At 44.2% G+C, this 22,769-nt stretch overlaps 1 protein-coding gene across 2 annotated transcripts in view; it reads left to right on the forward strand.

The window, feature by feature from the left end:
• The first annotated feature begins 15,352 nt into the window (after nucleotides 1-15,352).
• The window catches only part of Ptpn22 (protein tyrosine phosphatase non-receptor type 22), a 44,299-nt gene continuing 36,882 nt past the window's right edge, over nucleotides 15,353-22,769 (forward strand). For both annotated transcript variants that reach the window (XM_055628118.1, XM_055628127.1), the window contains exons 1-3: nucleotides 15,353-15,410; nucleotides 15,736-15,914; nucleotides 16,118-16,339. In XM_055628118.1, coding sequence (XP_055484093.1) covers nucleotides 16,253-16,339 — 87 coding nt within the window. In that variant the 5' untranslated portion in view covers nucleotides 15,353-15,410; nucleotides 15,736-15,914; nucleotides 16,118-16,252. The remainder of the gene's footprint in view (nucleotides 15,411-15,735; nucleotides 15,915-16,117; nucleotides 16,340-22,769) is intronic.

A 22,769-nucleotide genomic window follows, 5' to 3' on the forward strand; every position in this document is an offset into this window, starting at 1 on the left:
TCTTATACTCACAGAGTATAAGATGCCATTGAAGCCCTCCTCTGAGGAACACCAGAAAGCTGGCTGTGCAATGTCTGTGTGACCCAATACCAGGCTACTCACTGGACTATCTGAGAGACTCAACCACCAGTTTCCCCTCGTTCAGGTCCAGTAATAGCATCTGGGTTAAGCGGGTAGCCAAAGGGGTGCTGGAACCAACTTGGAAAGGACACCAGGTGGTGATTCTCTTCATCCCTATAGCTGTGAAGGTAGCTGGGTCCATGAATCTATCACACCAGGTCAAGAAAGCCGAAGCTGCAGAGGCCCCAGACACTGCTGCCAAGTGGACTGTCTCCTGGACTACGGACCCATTAAAATTAAGGTTTTACCAGGCACCGAACCCTTGGATTCCCTGCCCCTGCACCTCCTCAGGTCAACCCACTGCTACCTCAGGCTGGACCTGGGAACTAAGGAAGACAGACACAGGGAAGGCATTAGCTCATGTGATTACAGATGAGCAATTCATATGCATCTTGACTTTTGCTCACCGATGTCTACTTGAAGTGTCAGGTTGTATTTGAAAAGGAAAGATATGGCAGTTTATCTTTTTTATATAGGAACACAGAGTTTACAACTGTGCGCATGTCCTGCAGCTGGGCTCCTAGTTGCAGGGGACAACGGAGTTTCTATTGCAAAAACTGTGGTTGTGAAACTGGGGCTTCCTGGAAAATTCCTTTAAACTTTTCCTGGCATTTTAGAAACAGGGAAAATCTGGAGACTCAGACTCTATGCCACAGGAAGGGACCCTGGGGATATGCTTACCAAGAACTATACCACTCAGGTCCCCAGACACAACCAGGTCTCAAACACACCCAGGGTCAGAGTCCTACCTCCTGATGTCCAGGACCTGAGGGATCCTGAGAAAATAGAAATTTTCTATTTCCAGTCCTGAAAAGGTCCACTGCTTAGCTAATTATTCCCAGACATAAACTGGCCAGGACTGTTGGTTCTGCTAGACACCCAGCCCCTGGATTACACAAGGCTAAGAACTAACCACACTGTTAGCCCACTGACCAGCAAAACCCACTGTAACTGCGGGTAGCCAGAATAATACTGGAAGACCTGCAGTGGGCTGAGACTTGTCTAATATCCTTTAACGCTTTATACACTGCCCCTTATTCTGATGCCTGCTACAGGTTAATTCATCTGGATTACAGCAATATTACCGAGCCCCTGAGACAGTTTGGTGGGCATGTACTAATGGTTTGACTAAATGTGCCTCTTCTGATGCTTTCCAAACTAAATAAACAGGTTGATCAGGACCTGAAGGTATTAAGTTTCCATTTCTGAATTAAAACAGATTCCTTACAGAAATGGTCCTACAAAATCAGAGTGGCTTGGACTTCTCATGAGACAAAGGGAAGTATGCCTGGCTTTGGAAGAAACTTGTTTCTGAGCTAATTGATCAGGAGCAATGAGATAAAATCTTGCTATGGTTGTGAAAAATCTCAGAAAGAGAATAAGACGGGCTGGAGAGATGGCTCAGCAATTAAGAACACTGTCTGCTCTTCCGGAGGACCTGAGTTCAATTCCCAGCAACACATGATGGCTTACAACCATCTATACTGGGATCTGATGCCCTCTTCTGGCATGTGTGTTTACATGCAGATAGAGCACTCATAAAAAATATTTTTTAAATAAAAGAATGAGATAAAGACATTAATCAAACAATTGATACCAATCTCTTTTCTCTTGGTTCCCCCTTCCCCACCAGCTAGCAACTCTGTTAACACCACAGGCTGGGTTTTTAATTCTCATTCTGGCTGTATTAACTGCAGGGCCCTGCATCTTAAACTACACAGCCAATTATATTTCAGTTCAGTAAAATTAATGGTCCTTAGGACCAACTATACCTCTTTAAAGTAGGATGAATCCACAGTTTGACTCATTCATTAAGACAAGTGGGGAGTGTAGCAGGGCCCCAGACCTAGTAAGTCCCCAGATCTTAGCACAACAGACTCTGTGATGGAAGTATCAATCAGGCCATAAAACTCAGCATGATGACCTAATCATCAAAGTGTATAGTTCTGGGAAAGTCTCTAAATGTGCTAACCTTGCTTTTTGGCTTAGGTAGTTCCACTTCTGGCTAACTATTCTTGTTAACTGAAGTATGTTGTCTTAGTTAGGGTTACTATTGCTGTGATGGAACAGCATTACCAAAGAAACTTTGGGAGGAAAGTTTGTGTTTTCACTCACAGTTACATATAAACAGTGAAGGCAGGAACCAGGAGACAAAAGCTAACGCAGATGCCGTGGAGTGCACTGTTTACTGGCTTGCTCAGCCTGCTTTCAAATAGAACCCAGGACCACCATCCCAGGGAAGGCACCACCCACAATGGGCTGGGCCCTCCCCATTGACGACTAATGAAGAAAAGTTCTTACAGCAGAATCTTCTAGAGGCACTTCCTCAGCTGAGGCTCCCCCCTCTCTGATGACTCTAGCTTGTGTCAAGTTGATAGGAAACTAGCCAGTCCATACAGCTGCCCAGAATATGTTTTGTGCTTAAAAGCTCACCCTGAGAAAGGCTTGGTGCCACACTGGGATCCAAGCCAGTGTTTTCTGATATGGTTGGCGAGAAATAAAAAGCGGTCCAGGATGGAGGGGTCTCGGCAAGACTGAGGCTGAGACGATTTTATTGCATGCAATCAGACCTTTTATACCTTTATTAAAAACAGAATGTAATGGAGGTTGCCAGGATCGATGCAATCATAGTTGCCAGGGTACTATGACATTTGTCAGCGCTACAGGTAAGACTAACTGTCCTGTCAAGCCTCTGTATGCTTTGCTGACTTCTAGGGAATGCAGAGAAACACGGGGGGCCTGAACACGTCACTGCCTGAGGGAATGCCGCAGATTTTTCAGGAACTGAAAGGCACACAGTGTCCAGGAACCATGGGCTCTAGTCTGACAAACCCATGACACATACCTCTCAATGCAACTAGACCAGGACAACTCCATAATTCCTGAACACCCAAACACCCAGTGTAGTCATTGGCCAGTTAATTAAGGTTTTCTATCAGCTCCAACCCATAGCCGAGCAGTCTTCTCTGGTGGATAGCCCCACAATAATAATACTGAACTTTCTGTAGTATGGTTTACACACCACTCGTGGACCTCAGTGAACTGCTCATTGCCAGAACTGGTCCTCAGGGACTGGCTTTCTAAGGGTGACTAGAGCCTAGGAACCTACATTTTCAGCTGTGCAGGTGAGTATGATACATACAATGTGAGACCCTCTCTTTAGAGCAGGAGTTGATGCATTACACCCCACATCTGGCCTGTTGTCTGATGTGTGTGTGTACACTGAGGGTGTACCCTGAACACATAAGTGGAAGTTAAAAGATGAATAAAGTTACCCACCTTATTTTTCTTTCTCCAGAGCTGAGGACCAAACCCACACTGCGAGGCAAGTACTCTATCATTGAGCCAAATTCCCAACCCCCACCTTATTTTTTTGAGACTGGATCTCTCACTCAACTTGAAGCTTGTGGTTTCAACTAGGCTGACAAGTCTACAACTGCCAGGGATCTGCCAATCTTGACCCCCAGTGCTGGGGTTACAGGCACGGATATCTGTTGTTCCCTTTTATATGGTTCTTGGGACTTGAACTTAGTCCTGTTCTTCCACTTCAAGCACCTTTATCCACTGAGCCATCTCTTCAGTCTCTGCTTTCTATTTCTGTAAATAAAATTTTACTGGGATGTAACAATACCCAGTTATTCATAGCTGTCTTCGTGCTGCAACAGCAGAGTTGAATAGCATGCGCCGGATGGCCCATCAGGGTCTAAAATATTTGCAAGCTAGCCTTCCGTGGACACAGTTCGCTGATCCCTTCTCCAAAGCAAAACCCAAGGGGCTGCAGCTGGGATACAAAGTAAATAAACTGTAATTAATATAAAAAAATAAAATTATACAACAAATTCTATTATAATGTTGACAATTTATGTAAAACAGTAATAGATAGGGTTTAGGTTTATAGATACTAAAGCCTTTACAAAATTTAAAAATGATGTTTATTTATGCAGTGTGGGCACATGCCCTGGTCCACATGCAAAAGTCAGAGGACTGGCTTGTGCAGGACTGGGTTCTCTCCTACCACGTGAGTTCTAGTCTTACAAGCAAGAGTGACGGGAAGCAAAGCTTGTGGCTTCGAGGATCTGTGTATTTCACTGCGTCCTTAATAAGCTAACAAGTTAGAAGACAGTAATCAAGGTAGATTCCAAACAGCACGATCACCTGAATGTTAAGTAAAGCACTGGTGACTTTTGGCTGAAGTTGAACAGGCTGGCCACTTCCTCTCCTTTGATTAGCCATGTGCAGGGAAACGAGTGTGCTGCTGATAGAATAGTTTTACTCTATAAAACTACGCTGATTTCCTGTGCCCCTTGTCAAACCGAGATCTTGCTACTCTTCAGTAGCCCTTTTGTTTCTTTGTCCTTTACATCACTACAGATTCACCTTGCAGATGGTTGTGAGCCACCATGTGGTTGCCGGGAATTGAACTCAGGACCTCTGGAAGAGCAGACGGTGCTCTTAACCACTGAGCCATCTCTCCAACCCTCACTATAGATTCAAGATTAACTTGATGGTGGTTTTACTCCGTAAGCAGAAATCATCTGGACTGCCTGGCTTTAACAGTTTGGTTTCACTGTGGGTTAATGATGTGATATTGGTCAAATGATGTAATTCCTCTGTGCTTTAGTTTCCACTTCTGTTAACTAGATAATTTAGTAACCACAGGATTGTTGAAAAAAAATAAATGAAACATTATACTTTGGTGGAGCTCAGACTGTTAGACATGGCAGTAAGCTTCTGAGACATCTCATGACCCCCACTGCTCATATTTGTATGCTACTTTATCTCCTAACCTCCCAGATTGCCATCCAGAGAGTAAAACCACAGGCTTTTGGTTTGTTGATTTGTTTTTTTACCTACCCTTTTCCTCTAATCATTGTCCTTTTTTTTTCCTTATTGCCCCAGTGTTTCCTAGAGATTTTTATTATTGTTTTTGTTTGGTTATTTGTCTTTTCCAGACAGGGTTTCTCTGTGTAGCTCTGGCTGTCCTGGAACTAGCTCTGTAGACCAGACTGGCCTTGGACTCACAGAGATCCACCTGCCTCTACCTCCTGAGTTCTGGGATAAAGGGATAAAAGGTGCCACCACAGCCCAGCATCCTCGAGGCTTTATTGACACCTGTCTGGCCCTTGTCTTTGGTTGATTACTCTTTTGCATTCCTGTCCCATCATATTCCAGCTTGTCTTATCTACTGCCACCAGCTTAAATTTTTTTTTCTTTATCTGTTGTTCTATTTCTAGACACGTTATAAAATGTGTTTTATCTTTTTCTTTGAAAAAGGATTTCTGTGGACAAGACTAGCTTCAAACTCAACAGTCAGTCTTCTAAGTATTAGGATTATAATTCATCTGAAACATTGACTTGTATTTCGTGTATCTGCATCTATTTTGTGTTCTGTATACTGTGCGTGCCCACAGAAGCCAGAAGGGCACACTGGATTTCCTGGAGCTGGAGCTACAGGTGGTTGTGAGCCCCCATAGGAGGGTTCTGGGAGCTGAACTCTGGCCCTTCTCTGGAAGAGAACAGCAAGCACTCTTAACTGCCTAGTCACCTCTCTAGTCATAACATCATGAACTCACTTTAAAGTTTAGCAAAGCACTGATGATTATGAGACTTGAAAAAAGTTATCAAAAGGAACATTTACTCCTTTAAAAATGTGTGTGTGTGTGTGTGTGTCCGTCTGCAAATGTACCATCACCCACCTATGGAACTCAGAGGGCAACTTGCAGGAACAAGTTGCCTTGCACCCTGTGGGTACCACGCAAGTCATCAGACTTAGCAGCAAGCGTCTTTGTCCACTGAGCCATCACTCTCAACCCAGCATTCCCTCCTTTAAAAAGAAACCAGAAAACACTTCCTAACAACACTGTTCTGATTGTGATGCTCTTAATGCCATGCGTGATGGCTGTGTTCATTATCTCGATTGCCCAGTGGTTTAATGAAGCTTACTGTGTGCCAATACTACTTCCATAAAGTTGTTTTTAAAGAAACTCTAATTGTTGTCCTATTGTATATCAAATATTTCTTCAGCCTGGATTTAACTTTCCCCAGGGGTCTGGCCCCAATTGCCCTTTCTAGCCTTATAAATCATGATTCTCCCCTACAAACCCAATGAATTTGATTCTTTTTCTTAGTTCCATCTGTAGGTAAGGTGGGTGGGTATATGTGTCTAGGGAGATGGCTCAGTGGTTCAGAGCATATGCTGCTCTTCCAGAGGATCTGAGATCAGTCCCAGCACAGGGGTCCAAGGCCTCTGGCCTCTGTGGGCATCTGCATTCATATGTACACACAATGTGCGCGCGCGGGCGCACAACACACACACACTTAAAAATAATAAAAATAAATATATTTTTTTAAAAGTGATGGGGATCACGGATACACTTTTAAAAAGTGAGTTTGGAACTCAGTTGGTAAAGTGTTAACCTTGTCAGCACCAGGAACCTGAGTTTTATCCCCAGAATGCACATAAAAATGCTGGTGTGGTGTGGTGTGGTGTAATGATGAAACCCTAGCACAGCAGGGGCAAAGGCTGGAGAGTCGCTGGGGTTCACTGGACAGCTGCTCTAGCCTACCAGGTGACCAAACCATGAGAAACAGTGTTCCCAAGGACGATTCCCAAGGTCAACTTCGGTCCTCCACACGTGCGAACATACATGTGCACCTGCACACATAAACACATATGCACGTGTTAAACATCTTTATTTTATAGGGATGGTGGGAGGCTCCATGGTAAAGAGCACTTCCTGCTCTTCCAGAGGTCAATTTACAACTGCCTGTGACTCCAGCTCCAAGAAATCCAACCCCTCTGCCTTCCATGAGTGCCTCCACTTATGCAAACATACTCACAGGCAGATAGACATAATCCCCAACTTCTTAAAATATTTTTAATTTTTATGTGTATCAGTTTTTCTGCACGTATGTCTATATACCACGTGATCAAGGAAGCCAAAGGAGGGCTGGAATGTGGGTGCTGGGAATAGCAGCAAGTTCTCTTAATCGCTTTACTGGGCTCACATGCTTTTTTTTTTCCTTTGGTTTTTCAAGGCAAAGTTTCTCTGTGTAGACCAGGCTATCCTCGAACTCAGAGCTCAGCCTGCCTCTGCTGGCAGATTAAAGTCGTGCGCCAGCATCACTTGGCTCCACATTCGTTTTCAAAAAGTGATTTTTTTTGCTGCCTCATACTTTTTTTTTTTTTTTTTGAGACAAGGTCTTGTTACCAGCTTAGACTGGCCTTGAACATCCTATGTAGGCCAGTCTGGCCTGGAACCCATGATTCTTCTGCCTGAGCCTCCTAAGTGTTCTAAGTAGAAGGATTTACCGATATCGCCAGCTTCTAAACTTTTTGCTAGAAATGTTTGTTTCTATTAGCATGAGTACTCTTAAATCATAGCTGACAGTGTGCTTATCATCCCCAGTTGAAAGAATTCTTAATTTCTGTAGTTGTTCATGTCCCTGGCATCCCTCTGAATTCTTTTGCATGTGTAAGGAGAGTGTGAATGGTTATTGAATGAATAAGTGATTGATATGAGACTTCTCCTTCAAATATCCTTTGACCCAAACCGCATGAAGAGCACTTTCTCTTAAGAAAAAGGTGAGTTGTTTTATCAGCTGACCCTTGGCTGTTGGTATTCTGGAACCCAGGCAAACCCAGCACTGAAGGCCAGTACTCTCTGTGGAGTACACGGGAAAGGTAACAGAAAGTCTGCCGGGGTAACCGGAGTGCTTGGTGAGGTCTCAGAAGGCTACAGAAACGAGAAACAGATGAGGGGAGTTTCCCATCATGGGTGATGGGAAAACATGACAAGTCAGAGGAGCTGAGGGACGGCAGAAGCCTCTTCTTCGTCTGTTTATAAAAAGAGAAACTAGCCTGTCCTGGGGGGTAAAAAGACTGCGTGTCTGCTGTGGCCTTTGTGAGCCAGGCTCTGAACTTCAGTAGGCGTGTGGTTCCCTTCACCGTGGCAGCCCTGTTGCTTGCAGCTGGGAGGAAGTTACTGTTTGCCTGGTTCCCAGGGCCTCCCTGCAGCGAAGGCCCATCTGCTGCGGGCACAGCGAAAATGCCTACCCAGAAGGTCCCAGTACGGACTATGCCAGGCAACAGGGCTGGGACACTGGCGCAGCGGATACTCATGTCAAGGTGGATTTCTTGCCGCCTAACAGAACACACTTTCTCAGACTTGTAGGTGCGCTGCACAGCACGTTAAACACGCTTGCACAAGCACGAAGAAGACAGTGTCCTGGCCTTTGAGCGGCTGCGGGTGCGGGCACGTCTCACACGTTCTCTTTGGAATAAACTCCCGAACTTACGAGGGATCAGAAATGAGAAGAAACTCAGAAAAAATGTATGTAGCTGGAATGTAATCATATTCCAGCGACACAGACTCAGAAGGCGGCGGTAATGAGATCACAGGGGTCCAGACTCAGAAGATGGAGCTGAGATGGGGCAGGAAAGAGTTCTGAAGAAAAAGTAAGTAGGCGTGATGGCTTTGTTTTTTTTTTATTGGTGAAAATTAGGGGTACGGGTAAAAACAACAAGAGAGGCGGTGGGGGAATGGAACAGTCTGTGGGTGACGCGTTTGGGCGAGGCCGCTTGATGAGGAGGGCAGCTGATACAGACGAGCGAAGCAGGTTTGTTCCCATAGCCTGCCAATTTTTATTCTTTAAAAAAGATCGTGTGTGCGTGCGCTCATGCACGTGTGTGTAATTGGGCCGTGTACACGAAGGCACAGAAGCTGACATCAGACATCTCCCCCGTTACCTTCCACTCTGCTCTTTGAGAGCGGGTTTCTCAAGGAACCTAGAGAGGACTCACCTCTTCAGCCAGACCAGTGAGCCGGGGATCCACCTCCCCAGCGCTACAGGCGTGTGCCACAGTAGCCAGCTTTTCATACAGGCGCCAGGACGCAAGCACGGGGCCTCCTGCTCGTGCAAGCCCTTTACAGCCTAAGTCAACTCCCCCGCCCTGCATTTTGGTTCTGTAGCATTAAGCAGCACTTAAACCAGTTCAGTCCAGCATTTACTACTAGGTACTAGAATGGGAGAGATACAGAGGTAAGAGCTCATCAGTGCAAGAACACAGATGTGAAACTGGGAATGGTGGCTAACACAGGAATGAAAAAGGCAATAAGGAGGGGGGAAAACAAAAACAACAGGACATGATAACCAAAAGAATGCTCACTAAGGCCTGTGTAACACAACACACAGTCCGTGTTGAATCACTGGCCCAGGGAAAGTCACGAAGAGAGAAACAAAAGCTAAAATCGAAGAAGTGAATTTTCCAAGGAAAACTCACACACAGCCCCTCCTAGAGAGAGGTTTCTCCGCGGAGCTGAACGAAGTACTTGCTTTTCTTACACTGTTTCTCCCTGTCCCAATCATCACCCCTGAAAGGTGTGTGTGTGTGCACATGAGTAGGCGTGTGTAACGCTCTTCCTCATCTCCATGACACTGAAGTTTCCCTTTAAACCAGCAGGTTCTTCTCGTGGACCAAGAGACAGTGAGGCGCGTGGCTCTGCTGTCCCCTTCCTTGGAACACAGAGGCAGGGGGCGGTGGTGAGTTGTGACTCCTTCCTTTCTCGGGTGCTCACTTCTGATGGTTTTCACGGTGCTTCTGAGTCTTTCATTTCAGGGAATTGTGATCTCTTAGGGTTTACGCCACACTGGTTTAAGTATTTCCTGGCAAGTCCATAAACGTCTTTAGATACCTGCTGTCCTTTTTCTGTGTGACCTTCGTTCCCTTCTCCAGCTCACTTCCTACAGAGTAGAAATGAATCAACACTGCTTTCACGCAGTAGCTTCACGTGCTGCTGCTGTTCAGTATCTATAAAAACGTGGAAATTGAGTAGATTTGTTAACATTAAACAAGGCTGTTGTTTTTTTCTTCTTTCGTCCAGTTCTGCTTGCTTGAGTGGTCTCCTCAGGAAATGGCGAATAGCTAAGTGGGGGTTTGAGGTTTCCCTTTCTCACAGTGCTCCTGCACCTTGAGAGCAAACTTTTGAGCACTGATGCATACTTTTAGAAAAATTCTGCACAACCAATCATGGGGGGCCCAGCCTGGTGCATACATCTACAGCGCAACTCTTGCACCCAAGGTTTAGGAAACACCGAAGGGGATGCAGGCACGAAGAGTGTAAGAGCAAGGGGACCAGGAGATCTGCTGTGAGACTGTCCCCAGAAGTGACAGGGGAGGTGTGCCTGGGACACCTCAACAGTATGATGGTTGCCTGAACAAGAGACCTGAGCAAGGACAACAGCAGTGAACATCCTACACGGAAAAGTGAAATCTCGTGTGGCCTAACCCTAGACAAGAGTTACAGGCAGTGGAGGGATGATGAGAGCCTGCCTCTGAGGACAAGCCTCCTAACTGGTTATTCAATACCAAGAGGCCAGCCCTGAAATCATATGCATTCAAGCAGCACTGAATGACTCAGTCAGTTGTATTTATATATTTGTGTGTGTGTGTGTGTGTGTGTGTGTGTGTGTAAACAATAACACTTAAAGAGGCCAGGAATTTGAGAGTTAGTGATGGGGTTAGAGGGAGGAAAGAGAATGAGGGGAGTGATATATTTTAATTTTAAAAATTATGAAGTTCTAATAAGACACTACTCACAGATACTTAGGTTTTAGGTTAAAAAAATATATCAGCATCTAAGATGGTTTTGTTTTCTTAAAAAAAAAAAAAAAGATTTTTTTAAAACATTGTATGTCTGTGTGTTTGTGCAAGTGAGTTCAGGTGCCCATAGAAGCCAGAGGCTTCAGATGCCCAGGCTGGTTTTGAACTCACAGAGATCCACCTGCCTTTGCCTTCTGAGTGCGGGGATTACAGGTGTGTGTCACCACTGTCTGACCCATCAGTAATTCTTGTTGCAGGAGATCTAATGTCATCTCTAGCTTCTTTGGGTGCCAGGCATACATATGGTATATGTATAGACATTCATGCAGGCAAAACATCCATATACATAAAATGAAATATTTTTTAACACTAGCAAAATTATTTCTTTTTCTTTTTCTTTTGCTTTTTTTTTTTTAGACAGATTTTACTATGTAGACCAGGCTGGCCTCAACCTCACAGAAATCTGCCTGCCTCTGTCTCCTGAGTGATTAAAAGTATATATCACCATATTTCAAAAGCAAACATTTATGAAAGCCAACCATGCACGAAAAAGCAATAAGAGGATCAAATAATAAAATAAAGTAATTTTAACAGATATGACTACCCAGGTGAATAAAGCTGTCCCTCCAAAACCTTAGGTTATTAAATGAAAACCCCAGGATTAGAGATAGGCTACTCCCTGTGAGTTGTTGGACAGGGAGGCCTCTGACCCTCAACACACACACGCACACACACACACAACAAGCAATTGCCATTGCTGCTGGGTTTCCACCGGAACGAAGACCTTGCTGCCAAAGGTGACTCGTGCTTTGGTTGCCGGATGTACTAAAATCAGGCTGGTATTAAGAAGCACCCTTCCTGCTCGCTAAATGCTAAACCGCATAGTGCTGAGGTGCTCTGCAGGCTGCTGGGGGAGAATTGTCACCAGCATTGTTATTTAGCGGTGGACACTGTTGCGATAACACCTACTGGCCGGATAGTAGGAGCTCCCTGGTGCAACGGCAGCACGTCTGGGGAGCAGGTAACCAGCAGCTTTCAGATTGGATTTGATGTCATGGGAATGGCACCATAAATCTGGCTAAAACCTCTGGCTAGGGAAAAACAGCGACAACAGCAACCAAACAAAAACCCCTCTGGCTGGGGAGGTCATAGGCCCTGGCAGGGCACCTGCTGCATTGCCAAATGGACGTGGTGAGCCTGTGTAATTGTCTCCTGGATAACGTTTTGTCCATTGACCAGTAATGCTTTCAGTCTGGGTCAGAGAACTTTCTGCGTTGGTAAGCAGTGACTATAGAGGCAACTGGTCAAAGCTCTGAGAAGAGATGACTGTTGAGTGCTCAGTGACAAATAGGACATCTGTACCACCATTTACCACTCTACCCAAAAACCCAGGGAACACTGACAAAGAAGGGGCAGAAAGAGCGTAAGAGCCGAGGGAAAGGGATTGAAGAGGTAGGGAATGTTGATTTCTGAGTGTGGCTTGGGTGCTGCGCTCTCGAATTCGCAGAAGCTATGCCCCTGGCACACGATCTACACAGAATCGAGTACGCCAGTACTGTCCAAGAAAGGCAAGGGGTTCATGTGGCCCGACTCCCGCAGGTGCAGTTAATGGCTGATGGGGAAGGGAGAGATGTTTTCTTCAGTGCGCAGACCCTGGGAAGCTATGCATGCTTCTGTAAACAACCCTAAGGAAACCCACTGGGATTCGAAAATTAAAAAGGCCTGAAAGTGGAAGGCAGGGGTATGGTAGACGTTTTGATTGTGTTACGCGGATTTTTGTTGTAGCCCCAAGTGTGGGATTCAGGAATGCTTTGTCCATAGCTGATAGCAGCTCCTGAGAGGAATGTCTTTTGTGGATGTAGCAGCTGTCAATAAAGATCTGATTGGCCAATCAGCTGGGCAGAAGAATAGGAAGTGGAAGGCGGGACTTCTGGAACTCTGGGAAGGGAAGAGAGAAAAGCTTTTGTCTGGTTGTGGGTTCTGGGAGGATAGCTGGGCATGTGGCTATGTGGCTGGGTGAGGCAAGGTGGACAGAACTTAGGTGAGATAATTTAGTGTCTGCCTAGCTAAGGCCTAAGTTTTAAAAATTTAAAAGGTCTTGGTGTCTTTATTTTTATCATTTAAAGGCTGCCCTCGGGCTTAGGTTTTTTTCTTCACCAGGAGATATAACCCATTATCTACAGTGCATGATCATTGTCCGCTGATTAAAACCCTCATAAGAGGGCCCATGATCCTTGTCTAAAGGAAACTGCCACAGGGGTGTGGTTGTTTCCAGCTGAAAAAAACAAAAACAAAACAAAAAAAACCCATCCTGTACGGACTCTGAGAAGGTATAAATTGGAGCCCACCGACACAGAGAGATTGCTTTGCATTGCCTCGCTATACTTCGCTTCACTCCTACAGAGAAAAGCTCAGAGAACTCTTCTTGCTGCTTCTGCTGAATTGTGTTGCTGCTACTGACTGATACTGCTGTTTGGCGCTGGTTCCTGTTTGCTATTTGTTGATCATGAAGAGAGGAATTGCCCCCAGAAACTTATTCTAAAAAGGTCAACATTCCCTGTCCCTACTAACCTTTCTCTGCTACCTAAGATTGGGGGTTTGAAGGGAGGTAAAGGCGTTTACAAATACTAAATAAAGTAGGATTTACAAAATCAAAGCCTACAGGTGGAGCCTTACGTTGGGCACCAAAATGTTAGTTATTTTTATTAAACTGTTTGTTTCTCTTAGTTACTTTACCTGGCTATCACACAAATAATTGAGACTTCATTATATTATTTTAACAAGTTTCACAGCACAAGAACTGAGCAGTTATTACTTTATTCTTAACCCTCTAAGCTAATTTGGCTTCCTCCCAGAATATATACGAGAGATACTTTCACTTTGTAGCTTTCTTTGCTGGCCCCTCCTGGACATCTACCCATGCCTGAATCCCCTACTTCCTCCTCTAACTCCTTCTCCTCTGTCAGTCAGGAATCCAGCCCTATTCTCTCCCCTGCTTAGTGACTGGCTGTAAGCTGCTTTATTTGCATATCAGGAGAATATTGGGGAACAGTGTTTACACAAAATTGAGACAGAAGATTTTTAGAACAAGGATTGCACCAGTAATGTGGAGTACAGAAATCAGCATTTGAATTACACAATAATTTTATGCCTACATAGGGGATAGTTGGGAAGAGGAAAGGGATTAGGAGTTGGGGGGGGCAAGAGGGAATAACAGGATGAATGGGCAGAGAATGTGACCAAAATACATTAAATACAATATGAAAATGTCATGATACAATCCATTATATATGACTGATATATAATAATAATAATAATAATAATAATAATAATAATAATAATGATGATGATGATAAACATTTCAAAAAGATCTCTTCCTCCCTTTTTATGGTCTTCTGTTTTCCTGATCTTACAGATACACACACACTTTAAACCTAGATTCCTCATTTGAGAAAAAAAATAAAATAAAAACGTAATAGTTGTTATTCTGAGTCTGGCTTAAATTTCATATTTTCATGTAATTTTATTTATAGTTAACTTGGGATTTCCTAAGTATTTTATTTTATTTGTGACAGGGTCTTGGTATATAGTCCAGATAGGCCTGGAATTTATAGCAAATTTCCTGTCTTAGTGTCTAGCAGGCTGGTGTTAAAAGTATATACCACTAAGCTCTGAAGAATTTTGTATTCTTTTTAAAAATAAAGTTTCCTGTGGGGTGCTGTGGCATACTCCTGTAATCCCAGGACTCTGGGAGGCAGAGGCAGGTGTATCTCTGCCTAGTCTACAAAGCATGTCCAGAACAGCCAAGGCTACGCAGAGAAACCCTGTCTTGAAAAACCATAAATAAGTAAATAGATAGATAATAAGTGATAAAGTTTCCCCATATTTTGTATGTCTTAAAATAGTCAAATATTGCATTATCTACAGTAGCAAGAAATTTCCTTTTAATGCTAGATGAGAATAGACACTGTTCTATTCTCAGGAAATATTGCTGAAGAATTATGGTTAATTTTAATTTATTTGAACTCTAACTGAAATCCTTTATTTGGAATATTAGCTTCAGGTTGCCTACCAAGGGCTCAATGAAGAGGATGCAGCATGTTTTGTGTTCAAAATTGTGATTTTTCTGAAGAGATTTTGAATAATGCAAACCAGCAAGGATTGCTAATATACTAAATAGAGGAAGTCCAAACTACAACTTTTCCCATTTTTTTTCTTTGAAACTAATTTTGTAACATACTGTTTGTTGAACTTCCTCCTTTAAAGATAATATATTCACGTGGGGGGTGTTTTTCGCGCTGAATTAGTTCTTGGGTGGATTTGAACCCATTGAAGAGAGAGAATTTATGTAAATGGCGAGGTGGGCTGTTCTCTGGAACAGCCTGCCTGTCAAGGCACAAATGTCTGTAAACACGGACGGTGAAGCAGGGTCTTTTTCAAGATCGTGGCTATAGGATAAAAATGTCAAAATGTCTTCAAGAGAATCAGTTCTTTAGGCTTTCTCTCTCTCTTTCGTTTTTCCTTCCTCACCTCTCTCTCTCTCTCACTTTGTTGCCCAGGTGTCTCAAACTTCTAACGTGACCCTCCAGCTGGGTGACACTCCTGAGCAGCTAGGACTGCAGACGGCACCGCCACGCTCAGTTCTCTGGAGACATCCTGACCTAGAATCTGTATCACTCCCAGCAAGGTAGGTTTTAGTTTTTGTTCCTTCGCTGCTTTCTGGCAGTGTTGTGAGGACACAACACAACACAAGCACCTACCGGGTGCTTCTCCTGCAGAGAGCAGTGCTCTCCGTGTTGACAGAGCTACCGGAGGTCTGAAGCGGTCTGGAGATCAGCACTTCCCTTATGGGAGCCAGCACTTCCTCAGACCTGGGAAGCAGTGCGCTCTGCTTCTTCCTCTAAAAGAAAAACGTGAGACCTGTCTGGGCGGCTGGACGGGTTCTGAACCAAAATGCCTGCTTGATGGGCAGAGGTTTGCTGTAATCGGTCATCGGTCGATTTTATCTGCAGGAGGCTTTGGGGCGAACGGTCCAGGGAGAAGATAGGTGACTCCAGTGTCTGTCTTCTTGCCTGCTGGGGTGCGACAGGTGTCACCCAGGCCTCTGTGCTCACTGGGGGGCCGTGGAAAGCTGAACTCACTTGGGTAGAGCCATACCTTCTGCCTTTTCTCCGGGAAGCCAAGGGGAGAGGTGAGTGCTGCCTGAACGTGACGGAGTGGAACGGTCTCCAACCAAGCTGACCACAGTTTATGTTCTGGTTAGCCTCTTATTTGTTACATTTGAGCTGTAGCCAAATTTCTTTGTTGAGAAAGGAAGGCGCTAGGGCCCTGGAGGGAGATGATGGCTTTGTTGTGTGACCGCAGAAGCTAGTTTCATACTAATTTCCTCCCCAGCTTGTGATGAAGTCAGTAAACCACAGCCTCCACAGCGAGCTGCGCTCAGGCAACAGCAGCGGCTTTTGGGTCTGGGCCAGGACACATATCTGACATGCCCTACCTTAAACTGCTCACAGACTCTCGCTCTGAGGCATGGACCAAAGAGAAATTCTGCAGCAGTTACTGAATGAGGCCCAGAAAAAGAAGATTAACAAGGAGGAATTTGCCAATGAATTTCTGGTGAGTTCTGTAGTGTTCCCAAGAGTAGCTGGTTGAATTGTTTGACAGTCTGTCGTGGTCCAGCCTGTTTAGACTCAACTGCTGTAGGGACACCGTGAACACCAGAGCCTGGCAGAAAGGAGGGAGACAACCGAAAAACGTAACTTCTCTGGGTTTTGTTGTGTTTAGAGTTTTCTCCAGGTATGATGATTTTTGTGTTGGGTTTGCTGGTTCTTTTGAACTTAACAATCCTGTAGAAGGTATGTACAGGTGTGTGAGTACTAATGCTTTTTGAGCATCTGGAGAAAGCATTTGCATTATGAGTTATGCTTCAAATTACTAATGTTAATTGGTACCAAAAAAGAAAGAGACTAAGAGTAACTTTTCATGTAGGGTGATATTTTTAGATGACAGGTTTTTGAAGAACACCAAAACTATCACCCGGTGCTTTTTTTTTTTTTTTTTTTACTCCTTTCTCCTTTGTAACAGCAAGTTGACTATTAGAGCAAGCACTTTGTTTTTTGTTTTTTCCTTTTTTTTTTTTTTACGATAACTGGGTTTCTTTAACTTATTTTGTCTGAAGAAGTAGACTGGGTAGAGGGGGGAGTAGAGACAAGTGAGGACCATGGAGTACAAGTTACCGTGGGAACAGGGAGACTGAATGATCCAGAAGAGCAATGAATCTCCTCCAAGGGAGCCAGAGTTGCCAATGGAATGAAAGCGGGGCAGGCCATATTCACACAGGGCGTGGTACGTGAGACACCTGCATGATTTTGGTTTTTTTATTTTACTTGTATCAATGTGTAGCTCTGTCCAGCTTAGAACTCTCTATGTAGATTATGCTTGGCCTCAGGCTCACAGAGATCCTCCTGCCTCTGCTTCCTGAGTGCTGGGATCAAAGGCGTGTAATACCACACCAGCCTGTTGTGTTTTGAAATGCTTCTAGGTGGTGTTCCATAACCATAAGAATGTTAAGCCTTAGCCCTTCAGCTTTGAATTGAGGAAAATGAAGAAAATTGTTTTGGTCATCATTCAAGTTATCAAGTATTTAACATGCTCCCGAATTACCCTAAATCTTTGTTGTTTTCTAACTTACAAACTGAGGATAATAATTTATGTCCTGTCTGTCTTCGTCGGATTACTGTGATGATTACACATCAGCAATTATAATAAGTAAATGAAAACAAGGTAAGAGGGAGGTGCCTAGAGGCCCGATTACTTGGAAGGCTGAGGTGGGTTGAATCGTTAAGTTCAAGGCTAGCCCAGGCAACTTAGAGGGATGTCTCAAAAAGGGGATCATTCAGTAATATTTATTGAGCATTTACTCTGTACCAACCTTGTTCCTTCACTCCAAGATACAATGCTAAATAAAACGTCTTTGTCTTCTGGACCAGACAGTAGATGAGAAAACACTCGCTGAGCGTCATGATTAGGTATCACAGGAGGCCTACCATCTAGCAGGTCAGCTTTGATGCTATGATATTCTGCCAGCTCAACTTGCATAAGGTCATGGTGTTATAAAAATCTACTCTTTCTGCCACAAGTCCTCAGGGTAGATTTGCCACGGGGTGGAGTAGCCCACGTGTCTGCTTAGATGCGTGTCTGCCTTTTGACTGTGTTCTTGAGCCAATTTGTCAAGATATGGAGGGGAAAGGGAGCTGAGAGGCAGTGCCAGCTTTGTCTTATTTTGGTTATGTTTCTCAAAACTGAGCAGACTGTATCTCTAATCTTTAACCTCTTTTAGAGGTCATTGTAATCTCTCACCAAACTGAGGCAGCCGCCTCTTGACTGCTTTCTCCGTTTCCAGCCTTTTCTTCGGTTAGTTTTCTCTAGATGTCCTGGAACTCGCTATGTAGGCCAGGCAAGCTTTGAACTCACAGAGATCCACCTACCTTTGCCTCCTGAGTGCTGAGATTAAAGGTGTGCACCACTATGCCCGGCCCCTACGTGGCATTTTAATAACTTATAGCCTGGTTGTGTTTTTCTCAGCTTAAGAATTTTTTGTAGCTTGTGTTTGTTAACTACTTGTGGTTATGAACTGTGGTATATATTTAGAAAACTACACAAAATGTGTGAATACAGTTCTAAAGGGACCCCTTGCCAATGTAGTCGCCACTCAGATCAAGAAATACGGAACTGTCAAACTCCAAAAGAACCACAGCTGTCCCTTCTGCAGCAGGCCTCTCCACACACCTCACCCCACCCCACTAAAGGGTAAATCACTGTCCTGGCTTTAGAGTACTCATTTCTTTGCTCTTCTAGCTCCTGATTTTTTTTTAATAAAGCCTTGTTTTGGGGCGGTGATTAAGTGGAACCTCACAGTTCACTGACTCATGTCCTCCAGTGGAAAAACAAGCGTTTCACCCTCAGCTCCACCTAAAGGTTCAGCTGAGACACCAGATGTAGCTTTGGGGAGATGGGTTGTGGGAAAGTGGGGCCAGATTCCCAGCTCCGCCCAGGGACATGCTGCCGTTCAGTGAGAAACTTTTCCATCTGGCTACTGCCACGTCCACCTTAAGTTTTTGATGTTTTCTCAGGACTTGTTTATGAGATTTCAGAACTGGTTCTTTGATACAAAGCTGCTGCTAACTGCCTTCGTAGCAATTGTCAAATGGCATTTATACTTATGTGTCAATTTCCTGTGTGACAACTGCCCTCCTACAGAAAAAACAAAACAGTCCAAAACACAAAGCCTAGTTCCTTAGCTCAGATTTCGGTCCCCACTTCTCTTTTGTTGTTGAGTCTTTTATTGTTTTGTTTCATTTTGTAGCTCTGGCTGTCCTGGAATTTACTGTGTAGACCTGGCCGGCCTCAGAGATCTGCCTGCCTCTGCCTCTCATGTGATGGGATTAAAGTCTTGCCCAAGTACACCCTATTCCTTTAAAAAATGTTTATGTTTTATGTGTATGAACATTGTTTTGCCTATGTGCATATATATGCATTTTGTGCCTGCCCAGTGCCTATGGAGTCCAGAAGAGGGAGCTGGATCCCTTGGAACTGGAGTTACAGGGGGTTGTGAGCCGCTGTGTGGGTGCTGAGAACTGTACCTGGGTTCTCAACAAAAGCAGCAAGGGAGCCATCTACTGAGCCATCTTTCCAGACCCTTCTTTTGTTGTTTTTTTTTTTTAAAAAAATGAAAATCCCAACTGTTCTATTTTACCAATTAAGACTCAGGGGCCAGATGCTGGGGTGAAAACTTGCTAGCTCAGAGATGCAGAGAAAGCACCCAGCTGACCTTCCTTCTCAGCTCAGGTCCAGATGGAAAAGACACAAAAGGCTCACTACCTCAACTGACAGCCCAGGAGGAAAAGGCCAAAAAGCCTAAGGCCAAAGTCTTGCTAGCTCAAAGCCTAAAAAGCCAGGGAGCTGAGGAGCTGAAGCCTAAGCAAAAGCCAGAGCTTAAGCTAAAAGCTCTTTCCTGTTCTCCACTCTGTCTTAAATTAAATATTCCTCAACTCAAAGTCTCTCCTATTCTTTAATCCCTGTCAGCTGGTGTCTTGTTCTGCCTCTTAATCTAGGGTTAACTTTATTAAATCCTGTGTACAGAAAGCTCCTGAATTAAAGGTGTGTTCGAGGGCTGGTGAACTACACTATAATCACCTGTTTATAATAAAAGGTTCTTGGATTAAAGGTGTGTGATAAGGCTCAACCACACCAAAGAAACAGGGTTTTACAGTTCACAATTTTGGGGTTCACAGTAGAATCAAATATCCTGCAACATTCTTTCTTTTTACATTAAAAAAGGCAAAACAATGTGTGTGTCTGTGTGTGTGCTTCTCTCTGTGTGTCTCTGCGTGTGTTTATGTGTGGGTTCACACACATCCATGTAATATAGCAAGAGTATGAAAATGAGAGAACAGCTGGGGGAGTGAGTTTTCTTCCACCGTGTGGTTCCTAGGGCTTGAACTCAGGCCATCAGGCGTGACATATCTTTCTGTACTGCACCATCTCTCTGACTCTCAGTTCTAGCTTCGCCTTTGGTTGGGTAACCTTGTGAGTAAGAGTACAGCATTGGTGATTGATTTGCCAGACCTGCTGTGACAGCAGATAAGTGCCATGCTGCTTGTGTCTTTTCTTAACGCCAGTGCTGTTTTGTATGTGTGCTGTTTGCTTTCTCTAGCCTTAGCCATGCCTTGTGGTCCTCTTATCCTGGCTAGCATTTAATGGTTGTTTCTATCTAAATCTGGTAGTCATGTCCTAGCTTTTTGCTCTCCTCTCCTCTCCTCCTCTTTCTCCTTGACTCCTGATGGTGGAGCTTGAACCCAGAGTCTGGCACATAGCCAAGCGAATGCTCTACCACTGAGCTATGTCCTCAGCCGTGAGACACTTTCTTTTTTCCTTTCTTTTAAAATATTATTTTAAATGTACGAGTGTTTTGTCTACATGTGTATTTGTGTATCAGGTGCATGTCTGGTTCCCATGGAGGCCAGAATACAATGTTGGGTCCCCTATAACTAGAGTTAACAGATGGTTGTCAGCTGCCATGGTGCTGGGAATCAAACTGGGATCCTCTGGAAGAATGGCTAGTGGCCTTAAACTGCTGAGCCATCTCTCCAGCCCCAAGGAGCCTTCTCAACCTACCTGAATAGATCAAAGCATGTGTGATAAGTACTTGTTAATATGATCTATACTTTTTTATAGCCCTTCCCACAATTTCAATTTGTAGCGTATTTGCATAATCAGCTTTCTTATCAACTTGAACCTTCACAAAGGCAACATTCATATTCTGCTCTGGTCATATTGGTACCCTCCATACTTTGTAGACTGTTTAACATACAGTAAATGTGAGACATAGACAATGAAACAGTTTGCTGAAAGACATACAGTTCTGGGCTGGCAAGATGGTTCAGTAGGTAGAGGCACTTGTTAACCAACCTGATGGCCTAAGTTGGATCCCTGGAATCCACAGCGTAGGAGAGACCTGACTCCCGTAAGTTGCCCTCTGACCTCCATGCATGTGCCGTGGCACACGTGCCCTACCTCCTACTGACTAAACAAGCACACGAATGTAATTTAGAAAATTTAGAGATTCACAGTTCAGCCATCGGCTTGGCAACAGAGTGCCCACCTGGCACACTTGAGGCCCTAAGTTCAACTCCCCAGCACCGCACACTCACAAAAAAGAAAGCCACACAGCACACAGTCATAAAACTAAAAGTTCAAACAACGCACTAGTTAATATCGTAACCTGTGCCCTTGCTGTTCGTCAGCTCTGCCTCCAAGTGATTCACCGGCCTTAGTGCTTTAAACTTTTGAAAAATTTAAAATATAACATATATATATACAATGAATGCTTTAGACATAAGCATCATCTTCACAGTTAGTAATAGAAACAGGCACTGATATATGTACCCCATCGATGAGGAAATAAGATTGTTGGGCTGTAGATGTGGCTCAGAGAGTCCAGTGATTGCATAGCATTCAGGAAGCTCTGGATTAATCCCCGGGACCCCACAAAACAGGCTTGGTGGTGTATGCCTGCATTCGCAGCACCTGGGAGGTAGAGGATCAGGAGTTCAAGCTTATCCTCAGCTGGTCTATCTGAGACCCTGACTGGATACATACACACACACACACACACACACACACACACACACACACACACACACTTGTGCTAAATACACAGGGACCCCCTGGGTGTTCTTAATAATAATAATACCTTGAACCTCCCTGCCTCCCCCCACAAAAGAGAGAAGACAGCATTATCTGAATACACTTTGGTTTTTCTGCCTGGTTTTATTTGTTTCACTAAATGGTACTTTTAAAATCTGCTTTTAAACTGTACGGAGATGAAATTGTGTCAAATGTCTGTGTCTTATTTGAAAAGCTGATTAATTTGTTGCCTGCAGCTGCATCTTAGTTTCTTTCCAGTCATTGTTGTAAATTCTGTCAAGGTTCCATAAATGATCTTCATTGTAAACGTAAATATTGAAGGTTGTCAAGTAGTCACTGGGTGTTTTTGTCTGCTTTCCTGCCTCCAGAATAAAACACTCACCAAAACCAACTTGGAGAGGAAAGGGCTTATGTAGATTAAACTTGTGTGTCGCAGTCATCATTCAGGGAAGGCAGGTCAGGAATTCGAGGCAGGAAGGGAAACAGAGGCCAGGGAGGACACTAAAGGACAACGCTCACTCTGTTGTCCTTTTGGCATACCCAGGACCTGCCCAGGAGCCACAGTGCATAGTGTACTGGACCCTTCCACATCCATCATTCACCAAGAAAACGCCCTTCAGACCTGCCCACAGGCCGACCTGATGGGAGGGTTTCCTCAGCGTTCCCTCTCCCCAGAAGATGTTAGCCTGTATTAACCTGACAAAAACTAGCCGACACAGCTGGGTACCACCCGTTTCAGCTTTGCTGGTCTCAAAATGTAGCTTTATTACTGCTTTTGCCCTAGTTCACCTTTTCCTTTCCTTTCCTTTCCTTTCCTTTCCTTTCCTTTCCTTTCCTT

Source organism: Psammomys obesus, unplaced genomic scaffold (assembly GCF_907164565.1).
Source record: "Psammomys obesus unplaced genomic scaffold, mPsaObe1.curated_primary_1811, whole genome shotgun sequence".
NCBI classification, from domain to species: domain Eukaryota; kingdom Metazoa; phylum Chordata; class Mammalia; order Rodentia; family Muridae; genus Psammomys; species Psammomys obesus.